This window comes from Haliotis rubra, unplaced genomic scaffold (genome assembly GCF_003918875.1).
Source record: "Haliotis rubra isolate DU_JTF1 unplaced genomic scaffold, ASM391887v1 Scf1104, whole genome shotgun sequence".
Taxonomy (NCBI): domain Eukaryota; kingdom Metazoa; phylum Mollusca; class Gastropoda; order Lepetellida; family Haliotidae; genus Haliotis; species Haliotis rubra.
Genome location: NW_025765009.1, coordinates 194,870 through 209,326, shown reverse-complemented (window position 1 = coordinate 209,326; position 14,457 = coordinate 194,870). Strand labels below are relative to the sequence as shown.

General features: G+C 41.3%; 1 protein-coding gene and 1 long non-coding RNA gene across 2 annotated transcripts; one reads left to right on the top strand and one right to left on the bottom strand.

The window, feature by feature from the left end:
• Positions 1 to 1,446: 1,446 nt before the first annotated feature.
• LOC124287053 lies at positions 1,447 to 2,249 on the bottom strand. The gene is made up of 3 exons (XR_006901189.1): positions 2,130 to 2,249; positions 1,794 to 1,922; positions 1,447 to 1,589 (listed from the first exon to the last, which is right to left on the bottom strand). It is a non-coding gene; the product is annotated as an uncharacterized LOC124287053 (long non-coding RNA).
• A 4,217-nt stretch (positions 2,250 to 6,466) lies between these two features.
• LOC124287044 lies at positions 6,467 to 13,673 on the top strand. The gene is made up of 5 exons (XM_046723515.1): positions 6,467 to 6,537; positions 8,780 to 10,015; positions 11,482 to 11,672; positions 12,455 to 12,858; positions 13,466 to 13,673. The coding sequence occupies exons 1-5, from the start codon at positions 6,489 to 6,491 to the stop codon at positions 13,647 to 13,649; spliced, it is 2,064 nt and encodes a 687-aa protein (XP_046579471.1). The 5' UTR covers positions 6,467 to 6,488; the 3' UTR covers positions 13,650 to 13,673.
• Positions 13,674 to 14,457: the final 784 nt, after the last annotated feature.

The following is a 14,457-nucleotide window of genomic DNA, read 5'->3' as shown; positions in this document are numbered from 1 at the left end:
TGCTGAATGCGGCGTAAAACTAAACTCACTCACTCACTATACAGCACTAAGTTTCAAAACCACATTAAATAGATCCTTCTTTATTTGTACATCAACACACACTAAACATATCTAAATGAACTGCTTTTCATGAGATTTTAGTTCAGAATTATTTACTTTGCAGTGTGCAAGTAACTATGACTTTTAGAAATGTCACAGCCATACCATGGAGCCAGCCTAATACAAATTTACTTAGTGAACATCCAACAATTCAATCAAGATGAGATACACTATCATTGAAAGCAGGTTAAAATCGGACATGGGGAAAATAACATGAACATCTAATCACATGACTGCATGTATTCTTTCATAAATACCATAGATATCTCTCTCTCTCTCTCTCTCTCTCTCACACACACACACACACACACACACACACACACACACACACACACATCCAATGCACTCTACCGCTGTATAACAGATTACAACATAAATTTCAAAAGAAATGGAATTAAATGAAAATACCTTTAATTGCTCCTGCATTTTTGTTAATGGTTACTCTCTATTGCCTCCTGAACATTTCTTAAGAGGTCTTCTCTTCCCTTGGGGCAGACATGAAGGGCTTGAAGTTACACGACACCCATTTGGCCAAGTCTCTCCCCATGGCTTTACAGGTGTCATTTACCTCTTCCTTGTCTAGAGTGACAGGTGTGAGTGTTGACAGGTCAACCTTGAAATCTAATGAAACTTTTCTGTAGGTTTCTCATTTCACTGGCCAATCTATATAAAGCATGGAGACCGAGGATCCGTCCATTCTGAACACAAACACATGTGCCTCCTTGTGTCCTTTAGGTGAATCACAGTTGATAAACAACTGCCTCATGTCCCAAACACCATCCAGTACAGTAGCAGTGGGCTTTGGGTCGTTACTGCTGGCAAGGACTTGCAGGAGAGCATCACGTGTTGCAGCAGGTTTCTTTCTCAGTTCCTTTGCAAACACGCTGAACAGCTGGTCCACGTCTTCATGAGTGTGGCCCACCATGAGAAATGAGAGTTTCACCTTAAAACTGAATGTCACTATGAAAACACAAATCCAACTACATGTATTGGATTATTAAATTGTTCACAGATTGTAACAAAGATAAGTTACAGAGAATATTACTGTATTGCAAAAAGAGCACATGTATACCGTTTTGAAGATTTTCAGTTTGACTAACAATGCCCAAAAATACAGAACGGTCACGTTTATATGATCTTTTGGCGAATTGTCTGCTTGTAAGTACAACGTGTCTGGTAGATGACCATGGTTCTACTGAAAAGGTAGTGTTTAGTAAATTAATTAAATGCTATTTCATAGTGGCTGTGTAGGATTTTTTTTACCATAAATGAACATAATATGTTTCTTGATTAATTAGGCCATGACCCATACTGAAGATATTTCGTAGTGTTACCTGTGCAGTTCGACTGAGGACATACAGAAGCACTGTACATCTTACATTTGCATCGCCTGGAATACATGTATTCCAGACAACAGCATGGGTTGCTCGGTTTCCATGATCGACGACACATGGCAGGTGGTGCTTGACATGTGCCAAGCTGCCATCAATCTGAAATGTTTGAAGATACTTGTATATTAATTACTACCTGTCTAAGACTAGTATGTTCAGGAAATATATCAACATTCATGATTTATTACACAAGATAACTACATAAATTAGAATAAATTCATGATATTCAGGTGAAGAAATATATATTTCAACTGTTTAATGGTTTAAGGAGCCAGTGATTCAATATGTCATACACATGTGCACCTTTGGTTGTTCGGGAAATACAGGAAGGTTTGCCTTGTTTTGGTCCATGTTGTCAATTATTAAGGACACATACTAGATAGGGACCTCTTTGTCTTGTCTCCATGTTTGTAATACTTCTCTCGATGTAGCCTGTAAACATAAAATATTTGAATAATGAAAACAATATACTTACATACATACACTGAAGCTGTAAACACACATAAGGCAGTGAGTGGCCCTTTCTTGTAGGATGAGTTGTCAATATTATGTTTCACATGTTCAATATGTCGTGATGCAAAATCAGTTTTCAAACTACATTTTTATTAATTTTACACAACCGTTACATAAATAACAAACCTCTGCAAAGCTAACTGTCCCTGTTTTGCGTCTTTCAAGGTCTTGACTTCTTCCTTTGCCAAGTTCCTTCTTTGTAAGGGTCCTCTATATGCACAGAGAGCATTGTGGGAAATCCTTTGCCAGGAACAAGAAGTAAACATTTTCAAATTCATCGTGATTTTCTTTTTACAACATTTGCCAGTGGCACCTTTCAAGCGGTGATATTACTGTACTTGGTAGGTTCTGAAACATCTAAGGAGCATCATTGCTCTCAGTAGTTTACATAACTGCAGTAACGGGAAACAAATACATGCTGACAACTTGGTACTTGGTATACCTCACGAACCATCAGTATGTTCACGGATGAGAAGAACGCTCTCCAGAGCTCCTTAAAACGGCTATAACCAATCACCAGATTGCCCTAATACACGTAATCTTCAACACAGGCATCACAGATTTGCCTCTTTGTAAGGCATGATGGCGGCATGATTTCTGTCTAGTACGACATGTGGTCTCCATGTCTGTAAACAAACACATTAATCAGTGAGTACACACTGTGATTTTAGGGACAGAGACAAGTAGCGGATGGATTGGGGAAAGGAAGAACAAAAGCTGTCTGAGACAGGGTTGTTTTCACATCAGTGTACACTGTCAACATCAGTGTATTCAGACTTTAGATACTGTGTCATGCAAAGAAGTACTATAAATAATAATAAATATGATATGATAATGCTTTAGGAAAATATACATGCAAACCAACCTTTTAAACTACTGATCCAGCCACACGTTTGCCTCCTCGTTCTTCCGGGAATCAAAGTTCTGATCAGATCTTTGATCAACCTTTTCTGGTCAGATCTTTGATCAACCTTTTCTGGTAGACAGTCCTTCACAGCTCTCCCATGATAAAAAAGATCTAATAATATATGTCATTATAAATGACTGTATTGTACTTAACACAATCCCTACATAAACAACGTATATGGAAAAAAAGCTTAAGTAAACCCACTTCTGAAATAAATTTTAAGAAAGATCCGTCTTTTCGTCGCCTTTACAAGAATGCCTCTGCTAAAAAAACAATTGTGCCTAACTTACCTGGTTTTACTGATCTTGAATACAGTACACCGACAAACACTGCAAACTTCATGCGCTACATGGATGAAGTGAACATCTGACATTCTTTGTTCTTGATACCCGAATATTGTTCTCAATGGCTGTTAGTAAAGCGGCTCTGTTTAGGTTGGGTCTTCCTCGAAACTGACAATCTCAGTTGGGAGATATCTTTAAAAGACAGTTTCATCATGCACTCTTCCACACAGCACTTGGTCACAGAAGCTTCTTTTGTCTTGTGATGTTAATGCCTTCTGTTCTCGTTGTCCACATCTCTTTGACCTCTCCCCTGCAGAACATTTTCAATCATAACTATATCTGAAGCAGTATCTAGGCTGATATCCATGGTCATCCAGTGTCTTATGTTTCCTTTCAAATACCATAAAAGACTCAGACTCCCCAACGTTGTGGGAAGGTTGTAGATTGGTAACCTCATCACAACGTTGTGGGAAGGTTGTAGATTGGTAACTTCATGACAACGTTGTGGGAAGGTTGTAGATTGGTAACGTCATCACAACGTTGTGGGAAGGTTGTAGATCGGTAACTTCATCACAACGTTGTGGGAAGGTTGTAGATTGGTAACGTCATCACAACGTTGTGAGAAGGTTGTAGATTGGTAACGTCATGACAACGTTGTGGGAAGGTTGTAGATTGGTAACGTCATGACAACGTTGTGGGAAGATTGTAGATTGGTAACGTCATGACAACGTAGTGGGAAGGTTGTAGATTGGTTACGTCATGACAACGTTTTGGGAAGGTTGTAGATTGGTACCGTCATGACAACGTTGTGGGAAGGTTGTAGATTTGTAACGCCATGACAACGTTGTGGGAAGATTGTATATTGGTAACGTCATGACACAACATTGTCAGAACGATAGTATTACGCCATTTTATTCCGTTATTTCACCACATATTCATATATACGTTGTCAAAACGTGGTGTATCGACTATTACACAACGTTATGTTTCATTGTTTCTGAAACGTTAACGTTGATGCGACGTAAACTGTCTCTTTCCGGAAAATCGTAAGAACAAGTGTGACATGAAAGCAAGACCGTAGTGCATTACATGTATTTACCTATGTTATTAGATGACTACCATCCCATAAATATACCGAAGTCACAGTAACGTAATTTCCATTCTTACTGACAACGTTAATATCACGTCACAACGTTGTCTCAACGTCCACAGAATAACGTTGTACGGACGAAAGCATAACGTTGTGACAACGTGAAATTGTGAGCTGGACTAGCATATGTGTAAAGCATGAACACCGACTTCGAGGTTTCGATCCTACTTGAATACGGTCGTAAAATATCACTATATTGAAAACTTCCAATATAATGTGTAGCTGATTGGGTTCGAACCTGCATTCCTTCGCTTACAAACTTGGTGGCTTTATCCACAGGGCTACGAAGAACAGTGAAGACTATGATTGTTTGTCAGTGTGAACCATGTGGATTCGAACCCACAGGGTCCCAAGGGACCCAACTCTGTACAGCGAATTGCGGCGTCCACCTATGGCATGTCCAGCTGATATTCGATGGTCCACTTGTGGTAACGGCGGATTAGCAAGGTGCTTGGCTGACCAAACAGTTTCAGGCGAAAGAAAAAACCTCCATTGTCTGGTGGTGAGATTGTCCAGTGTTTTCGGGGACAAAGGCATAGCATCGAAATCACTCTAAAGTAAGGATTGGTCGGTTTGGAGTCGGTAACATGTGACTGAGTGAGATCCGGGTAAGAATTGGTACCCGCGAAGTGCAACCTCTTCGTGGTGAGTGCATGGTAACGTCAATAGCTCTTCCCAAGTGTGGAATAGGTCCACAAAGCCCCATTGCTGGTTGTTAGAGGTGACCGCATTTGGCAACCTGTTTTCCGTGGGTTGCGCCCCTGTGTCGGTAGAGGCAAGGATTCTAGTGATTGGGGCCACTGGTTCCAGGAACAGCGTTCCTTTGCCCAACACACCACTTCAATCCTAACTTCACCTGGACGGGTGGTAGAATGGGCTAGGTTCTATCAATCGGCTGGTCCCTATGTGTACTGTTAATGCTATGAGATATTGCACCAAATGTATATAATTTCCCATACTTCACATGTTTCTCCCTCTCTCGTGTTGAGCCATATCCTGTCATTATGACCATGACCATATCCAATACTCATGACCATTTTCGGTTTGTTCGTTTACGGAATCAGTACAAAGCTTAAACAGCACGGACAATTCATGGATTGAGACCAGTTAGTGGCAGAATCGCACGTAACCAGATGTAGGAGCACAACATATGTCCTTACCTACAGTGTTATGCCCAATTTTAGTTCCAGGTCACCGTCAGTATACTGTTCACAGTTCAGTCATAGTTTCATGTCGACATCTCTGGTGATCGCATAGGGTTCCAAATGTGTCCAGGATACAGTTTGACACATGTATCACATCGTTCGTGTTCCTCCCTTTGTGAAATGCACGGACGTAAGGTCACGTTGTGGCAGGTGAATACCCGCCCATATGTTGCACGTGCTATAACAAACTTCGTTGAAGCATTACTCTTCTTCACGCGCTACCCGTGAAGATCCGGGCTAGAATTGGTTTTCTGCCAGGGGTAGCCGGGCTTACACACTCAGTCAGTCAGTCAGTCAGTCAGTCAGTCACTCACTCACTCACTCACTCACTCACTCACTCAGTCAGTCAGTCAGTCAGTCAGTCAGTCACTCACTCACTCACTCACTCACTCACTCACTCACTCACTCACTCACTCACTCACTCACTCACTCACTCACTCACTCACTCACTCACTCACTCACTCACTCACTCACTCACTCACTCCTCACTCACTCACTCACTCACTCACTCACTCACTCACTCACTCACTCACTCACTCACTACTCAAGTCCCTTCATATGCTGTGTCAGCAGGCCAAGCCGGTAACTCTGACATCTGGAACCTCATCCCCCTTTGCTGTTTCCAGTAATCTGTCCAATACATTGCAACTGCCTCGCCTGTACGCGGATGGTGTTCACAACGCTACTCCTTTGGGGCGCGTCTCTCTGTCTCCTGCCACCAGATATGGATTTTGTCAATAAATAATTATTTAGTCAAATGTCCAAAATATGTTGTTATGATCCTTCTAAGAGTTAGTTTTACTTTTTTTGGTTAGTATCTATAGAATCTAGTTTTCTAATCTTTCATGTGAACATAACACAAGTGTCTTGATAAGCATGAGATTTACACAGAAAGGGTTACTCGATTTGCACCTAATAGTCTCGACAGAAGCCCGAACCATGTTGGTATCTATTTTGTTGGTATCTTGGACATACAGTGCAGCATTAGGTGAGTATGGTTATCTTACTGAGATCAACACAATAACCTCAAAGACAATTCTGCATAACCTAAATTTCCAAATATAATTCTTAAAGTTTATTGACGTGCATTTATTGACCCTGTCATTTAAAGGTTGATTGGAAATAGTGTATACTGATTGGTTAATTGTGATATGTGCGAGCTAGAAACATGCATTTACTCGGCGTCATTAATGAAGGGTCAAGCTGTTCGTAACACTATTTCTTAAAAGTCTTAAAATCTTCGTTTTGTTTCAAATATATACAACTAAATGGTTTACAAACTTTCTTAACAGTACGGAAAAAACACATCAGCCCGTTGAAATGTCATTAGTACGTTCTCTAACGTTAGATACATTCTGTAGCAAATAACACATTTTTTATTCAATTTTTCAATATGGAAATCCACCTGCCACTTTCTGTCAATGATGTGCACGTGCAAGTCGCTCTATCCATGGAAAGTGAATGACAACACACATGCATTGATGCTTTTTCACTGTCGTTCACCGTTAAGGTACCTGTTTGAAATCGCAGCGCAAAACGTGAAACGGTTTTTGACACTTGCTGAAAGGGGTCAGGCTATAGGCCTTTTAGAATCTGGTCAAACTCAGCGGCAGGTTTCTGTGAGTCAGAGTGCTATTAGTAGACTGTGGCAGAAATTTCATGCCAATGGGCCCGTGGAATGCTCACGTCGACCAGGTCGCCCCAGAGTTACAACAATCCGAGACGATAGGCACATGATTAACACTTCGTTATGGAACAGATTCCTTAAAGCAGCAGATCTTCAGACACAACACTTCCATGTTAACTTTGTGAATATATCCAGGAACAGCCGGACTCCGCTGTAGGCGACCTACAGTTCATCCACCACTAACACCACGTCACAGGCAGGCGCGTTTGAGTATACCGCAGGGCCGCTGGAATCAACGTCAATTTTCTCGTTTGCTCTTCACAGATGAAAGCAGATTCAATTTGTCCTTCCATGATGGTCGGCAGAAGATTTATCGTCGCAATGGAGATCAAAACACAGATGCAACTGTGACCACGCATAACCGATTTGGCGGGGGGTCGGTCATGGTTTGGCCAGGGATAACTCCTACTGGACGTACTCCACTGCACGTGGTCGACGGTAATCTTATCGGACAGCGTTATCGGGACGAGATTCTGGCTCCTATAGCAGTACCATTCCTGCAAGCTATGCATGCCTTTTGTGGTTGACCCTTTTTACTGCAAGACGACAACACTAGGCCTCAGAGGGCCAGGATTGTCAAGGAATTCCTTAGGCAGCAGGGTGTAGAGCGGATGGAGTGGCCAGCATGCTCGCCAGACCTCAACCCAATTGAACATGTCTGTGATGAACTCAGTCGACGTGTGTACACACGTCACCCAGCACCAGTGAATCTCCCATGACTTCGCATAGCTCTAGTTGAGAATACAACTGATGTTTACTGGTGCTGTTTGGAGGTTTTGTCTGTATGTCACGGTGTGTCAGAGAGCGGAAGGTCGCGGGTTCGATCCCGACCGCGTCATACCAAAAAAACGTTAAAATATGGTACTTGTTGGTCCCTGCCTGGCGCTCGGCATAAATGGGTACAACAAGGACTGGTCGGCTCGGAGTCAGCATAATGTGTCTGAGTGGGGTATTCATGCTTCACTACGGCATGGTATCTCAGTGGGCTAGCACTATAAAACCAGCTTCAGTCTGGGCTAGTACAAGCAACCGCACATACACGTACACACGCATGCACGTCGTCATATGAGCGAAATATTCTCAAGCACGACGTTAAACCCAATTTCACCTCTCCTCACCTCACGTTGTGTCACGTTCGTCTACACATTAAACATTATGATAACTCTCTTAGTTCTATTATTTCTGAGAAACCTTTCTTTATATATGCTATACATCATTTGGCCCTTTAATAATGACGCCTAGTATATAATTTGAAGCATGAAAATATATGATCTGAGAGCAATAATAAAATATATGATACAACGGGGAAATTCCAACAGAAAGGGTATGTGTATATACATATAACTGTTTCAACCACGCAATCCTGCAAAGATTATTCAAATGGCTAAGTCTTTTTAGCACTGAAGATACAAGTGAAATATGCCGCTCAAGCGATGTATGTTGCAATATGTCTTGCATAATGAGCCGGTAGGTCCTTCACGAACTAAAACTGTCTCTGTACAATTGTTTCACGTAAGGTAATGCATGCTTTGTTCCGTTTCAGGCTCAGGATCATTTGAAGGATCCTCCTTCTTGCTGAGTTACACACCAACAGGGAGAACAGATGTACTGGAACACATGTACTTATATCTGACAGCCAACCAGAACGGCACCAGCTGCAACGTGACATCGGGATCAGGTTCATCCACCATGTTGCTAGATACCAGTTTCCACCGGTATAATCTGCCTGAAACAAATCACATTAGCACATTTGGCATATACCGGAAGAGTGCAGTTGAAGTTAGCTGTACAGGTGTTGTGCAAGTGTATGCATTGTTTGATACTTTAACGGCTGCAACTTGTGCCTTTGGCGTCATTCCGGTGTCATCCCTGTCCACTGACTATATCGTTCCCTCTGTGAATACTAACCCCACATTGTCGATAGCGGCATCTTCAGACAACACGACCGTGGCAGTGCTCTTCACATCAAAGTGTTCCTTCAGTTATCAGAACAATATGTACCATAACGGAGACAATATTACAGTATTGTTAAACAGCCGGGATGTTTTTCACATTGCACACTTTGGAACCTCCCCGTCATCCAAATGTGATTATCATGGTACACGGGTATTCAGTACAAGTCCAGTGGCTGTATTTTATGGCTCAGGTTACACCACTGTCGACAACGCTTGCAATGTGAAGTTACTAGACCAAATAACGCCTGTAAGTTCTCTAGGAAAGGATTATGTTATTCCTTTCACTGATCAAATGGACGTGAATCAGGTTCGAATATTTGCACCTCAAGTTAACACGTCCATTACTCTGACTGAAGGTGACAAGCATTCTTCCTTCTCACTGCAACCCGGGCAGATCCATGTCCACAGCTTTGTTGATGATACTATTGTTACCATATCAAGTTCTAGGCCTATTAGTGTACAAAAATTCGCAGGAGCTTATGCTAAGTGTACAGCTTTGTCGTCAATAGTACCACCAATCAATAAATATGGACACGAGTATACTGTTCCAGATCTTCAAGGATACAACCACACATTCACTCGTCAGCTTAGCATTGTCGTAGACAGCAATTGTACAAATCAAATTAGTGGTAACAGCCACTGGCGGAACGTATCTGTTGGTGGTCATCAGTATTCTGTCACAACATTACGAGCTCCGGCCACTCTGACCCATCTGAACACGACCCCGGACTGCAGGTTCGGCATTCACGTTTATGGACGCAGCTCAGTTGGAGGCTATGACTATAATGCTGTTCCTATGTCAGATGGTTCCTCTAACGAAAACAGTAAGTAAATGAATCTTCCAACATATGCATCATTTATATATAATTGACATGTTAAAACAGCAGGGACTCTATCTACAAAACGTTCGTAGCATTACGTCATTCGTAAGCCAATGATATGGTATATATACTGAAAGGCAAAAGAAACGCCGTAGTATTGGAAATGACATTAAGTATCAATGGTGTATTTGAATCTATTTTTTTTAAATATGGCAATCGTTCACTTGTTTTCTGAACACAAGAGCTATGGCTAGGTTAACGAGAGGTGTTGATGGACGATATGACGGTCCTGGCGACGTGGTGTTAAAGGGGTCGACTACTACGTGGACGGTCATCAGTGCTGTCTAAGACGTTCTATTGTTCGTAGGCTGCAACTGAAGTCATTAGCAATGACTCGAGCACGTTGACCAGATCAGCACATTGGGCTACAAATAATGATGAGCTTAAGAGCCTACAGACAGTTATTTAAATGAATATGACTCCATTAGTTTGCTAGCAAAACTTTAAAATAGCAAACCGCCTAGGAAATTGTTAATCCTCTAACTTCGGTGTATAATTAATGTATAATGAAACATTCTAAATATCATATCAATCACTGAAAATATACCACAATAGTAGCGGAACTTCATTTTTAATCTACGATTGAAAACATTGGGAAATATATCGGAGTCTATCAATGTTGATATGATTATAATGAATGTTTTGAGAGTGCATCACCACTTATACTTCCTTATGACCATAGTTGTTTGTACAGTAGTCGCTCTTGAAAGATGATTGGTGTGTGACGTAAAATTTGCATGTGTACGATTTACATATTCAAACAAAAAATACGACTAGAAAGAAACACTAACAACTGTGTGATGCAAGATGATTGTGAAAATTAATGGTCTTCAGAGATTTATCGACCTTCTTAAAACCGTCAAAGCGTGTACGGGACCACTGCTTTGTGCACGTGAATCCCTTGCGTTGTGTTTAGGGTGGTGATAAAGAGAACAGGTGGTGTGTTCAAAAGATGTCTGTCTTTGAAAAGATTGTTGACGCTTATATTTCCTATTCAAATTGAAAGTTCAGGTTCACCTACCTTTTTAAGGGTATATGATAAAATATTTTATGCCTTAGCCGAAATAATTTATCCAAATAGCAACTAACAGTTTCTGTCAATAATTTATCTCGTGAACAGAACTTATGATTTCTCAAAATCTGACTTATTTATTCAATGCAAATAATTATTTATTCATGTAAGCTGAGAGGAAATAACAATTCTAATATTCTGTTGTGCTACGTACATTTCTGTTTTTACAATTTTATAGTTGTGTTTTTTAGATTTAAATCTTTCATCGCCCTTCTCACTACATGTTTGGTTTCGGGCTTTTGCTCCGATTATATTTACAATACCTGCTAAATGTGTCCAAATTTCTAAAAAGGTAATCATGCTTATATCCAACCATGATTTTTGTCGGCCCATCTAGATCTTCAGAAAGCATTTACTTTGGTCTGTGAGACGAACAACTGGGTGGTGGAAGTGAACATGGACATGTTTGGTGCTGACGACCACTCTTCCTCAAATATCTTCATGTCGACTGGAATCTGTCATGGCATTGTCAGAGGACATGTTCTGGTATTCAACTACACCTACTCTGATTGCAATACACATATGAAGGTGAGTTGTACAGGTTGACGATGTTAGTGTGGGGAGTTTTCTGCAGGTACGTTTGGGATTTGTTGACGTCAAATGGCGTGGGGGATGTTGTGGATTTTAGCATGGGGAAGTATGAGCATTTATGTTGGTAACTGAAGTGTACAGGGTTTTGGACAGGTATGCTGTGGATTGTAGTGTGGGGAGTAATGTGTAGGTTATTTGTTAGGTAAAGAGGCGGTAGCAACTCTACCTTGGTCCGCAAGGGGGCCAGGTCTCAATCCTAATGAACATGTTTGGGATATCATGGGTCGTAGAATACGCCAGAGAGATCCTCCAGAACAAAGTCTTGAGATATCGCAACAAGTCCTCCGTCAAGAATAGAACACAATACACCAATCTCAGAATCAAAATCTGATACATGCAGTGAGGAGGGGGGTCAGGGATGTTATTGTAGTTGGCGAAGGTTACCCGGATGTTGACATCGTGCTCGGTTATTGATATCTGTGTGATTCCTTGAACATTGTGAGACAGAATCTGGAAATGACCGCACGCGTTAACGTCATAATACCATAGTTATCAGCACTACAAAAATGAGGAAATGTTTGACCACGTTTGTTTCTCTCATTGAACTGAACTTTTTCATTCCCTTTTCATTCAAATTTGCCTTTTTGTTATTCCTCAAGGGTCAATATGAAGGCTGGAAGTTAAACTGAAATTGAAATAAGCTCATTTGCTATGGATAGTATGAAATATATAGGATGTTGAATACATTTTTCCATGTTGTTTCCAAATTTGTCTTCCAGGAAAATGGCACCGATTACATTTTTACAAACTACCTTGTTGAATACCACGTTGATCCTCTGACAAGCCTCGCAGACCGCGTCCTGTGGCGCTACGACATTCAATGTCTTCGTCCTCGCCATGAGGTGGACTTCGTCACTGTCTCCCCAGTTGACGTCAACAACGCCATCCATGTCCAGTCCTCCAGCAAAGTCAAAGGTCACCAAGCGGACATCAAACTATTCAACGACAGCAGTTTCACCAATCAGATATCAGAGAACCATGTGTCTGTGAACGTGGGGGCTCGTGTTTACGTCCAAGTTCAAACCAAGAGCACTGCAGATGTTAAACTGGTGGTTGACAACTGTTATATCAGCCCTGACAACAGGAGAGATAACTCTACCATGGTGTCTCTTATTATGGACAGGTGAGCAAATTCTTTCTTGTCAAATACTAAGTAATTAGTACAAACAATGATTGCATGACGGTTCATCGATGGCCTTAACGAATGAACATTGATCACCTGTCAACCTTCAGATGGCCTTAACTAATAAAAATTGATCACACGCCAACGTTCAGATGGCCTTAACGAATGAACACTGATCACACATCGACCTTCAGATGGCCTTAACTAATGAACATTGATCACACGCCAACTTTCAGATGGCCTTAACTATGGAACATTTATCACACGTCAACCGTCAGATGGCCTTAACTATGGAACATTGATCACACATCAACCTTCAGGTGGCCTTAACGAATGAACATTGATCTTACATCAGCCTTCAGGTGGCCCTAACTGTTGTGAACACACGTCAACCTTCAGATGGCCTTTAGTAGTGAACATGGGGCTAAAACAAGGTTGGATCGGAGCCAGCATAGTGTATCTGAGTGAGGTATCCATATGTCTGCTGCGTGGTTTTTCAATAGGCTAGCATTATAAACCGTCATAACCATTGTAAATCTTCATTTCTACTTAAACCATCACAACTTAACAATTGTGACTAACCAATATGTAATTCCTTTACTTGTAGATGTGAGTCGAATCATTTCGTGCACATTATTGGATCTGCGGACAAGGCCACCCGCTTCTCTTTCGACATGTTCGAGATTCCCCGCCGACACGACTTCGTCTACGTCACATGTGACGTCAGCTTCTGCGACGTCATGGACTTCTCTCAGGAGTGTCAAAACGGCTGTAATCAACTGCATCCATGAAAAAGAGCACATCATGTCCATTGCTCCCAAAGGTTATTGGTTGTGAAGTCACCGATTGTCTCAATGGCGTTTGAACCTTGTTTAAAGCTTTTAATTCCAACGTCATCTAATTATGATGGGAAGAAAAGCCCAACTGATTGAGGTTTAGTAATGTAGGAGTGAAATTTGATGTTGATTTCTGGGGCAGTGTGCCACAGTAAATGTTCTATAACATACAATAAAATCTTGTGAAATGTCAGCTCCACGTTGAAAGGTCAAGGTCATCAGTATAGAGAAGCTTTATCAATTTTTTTACTCGGGTATTTCTGTTTCAAGTTGTTCTGCATTTGGTAATTGGATAAAATATTGTTACGTTTCTCCTTTGTGGATTTTTGCGTTGTCATTGTTTGTGCATTTGCTGCAGTAACACCTTACTGGTTCTTTAATCTGGACAAATAGTTTCATTTGCACACATGTAGGGTTTTGTTAGGTTTCCATGTGTCCACTTCCATATGTACTTCCAGCCTCAGTTATCAATTTGGGAGAGTGATTAGAGTGATTGGCTTTTCCGTAATGTATCAGTGAGAAAATATACTTTTCCAGTAAATGACTGGGTTATTTATAGTGAGTGAGTGAGTATGGTTTTACGCCGCTTTTAGCAATATTCCAGCAATATCAAGACAGGGAAACACCAGCAATGGGCTTCGCACATGGTACCCATGTAGGTACTCGAACCGGGTCTACGTCATGACGAGCGAACGCTCTAACCACTGGGCTACACCACCGCCCCAGGTTATTTATAAATCACGTACCATTTTGTTCCGTCCAG

What these genes read in the sequence shown, in the direction of transcription:
- LOC124287044 (XM_046723515.1), top strand. Translation starts at nt 6,489, where the DNA reads ATGTTGGTATCTATTTTGTTGGTATCTTGGACATACAGTGCAGCATTA. An exon ending in GACATACAGTGCAGCATTAG is followed by an intron (nt 6,538 to 8,779) that starts GTGAGTATGGTT and finishes GTTCCGTTTCAG; the next exon opens with GCTCAGGATCATTTGAAGGA. An exon ending in TGGTTCCTCTAACGAAAACA is followed by an intron (nt 10,016 to 11,481) that starts GTAAGTAAATGA and finishes CGGCCCATCTAG; the next exon opens with ATCTTCAGAAAGCATTTACT.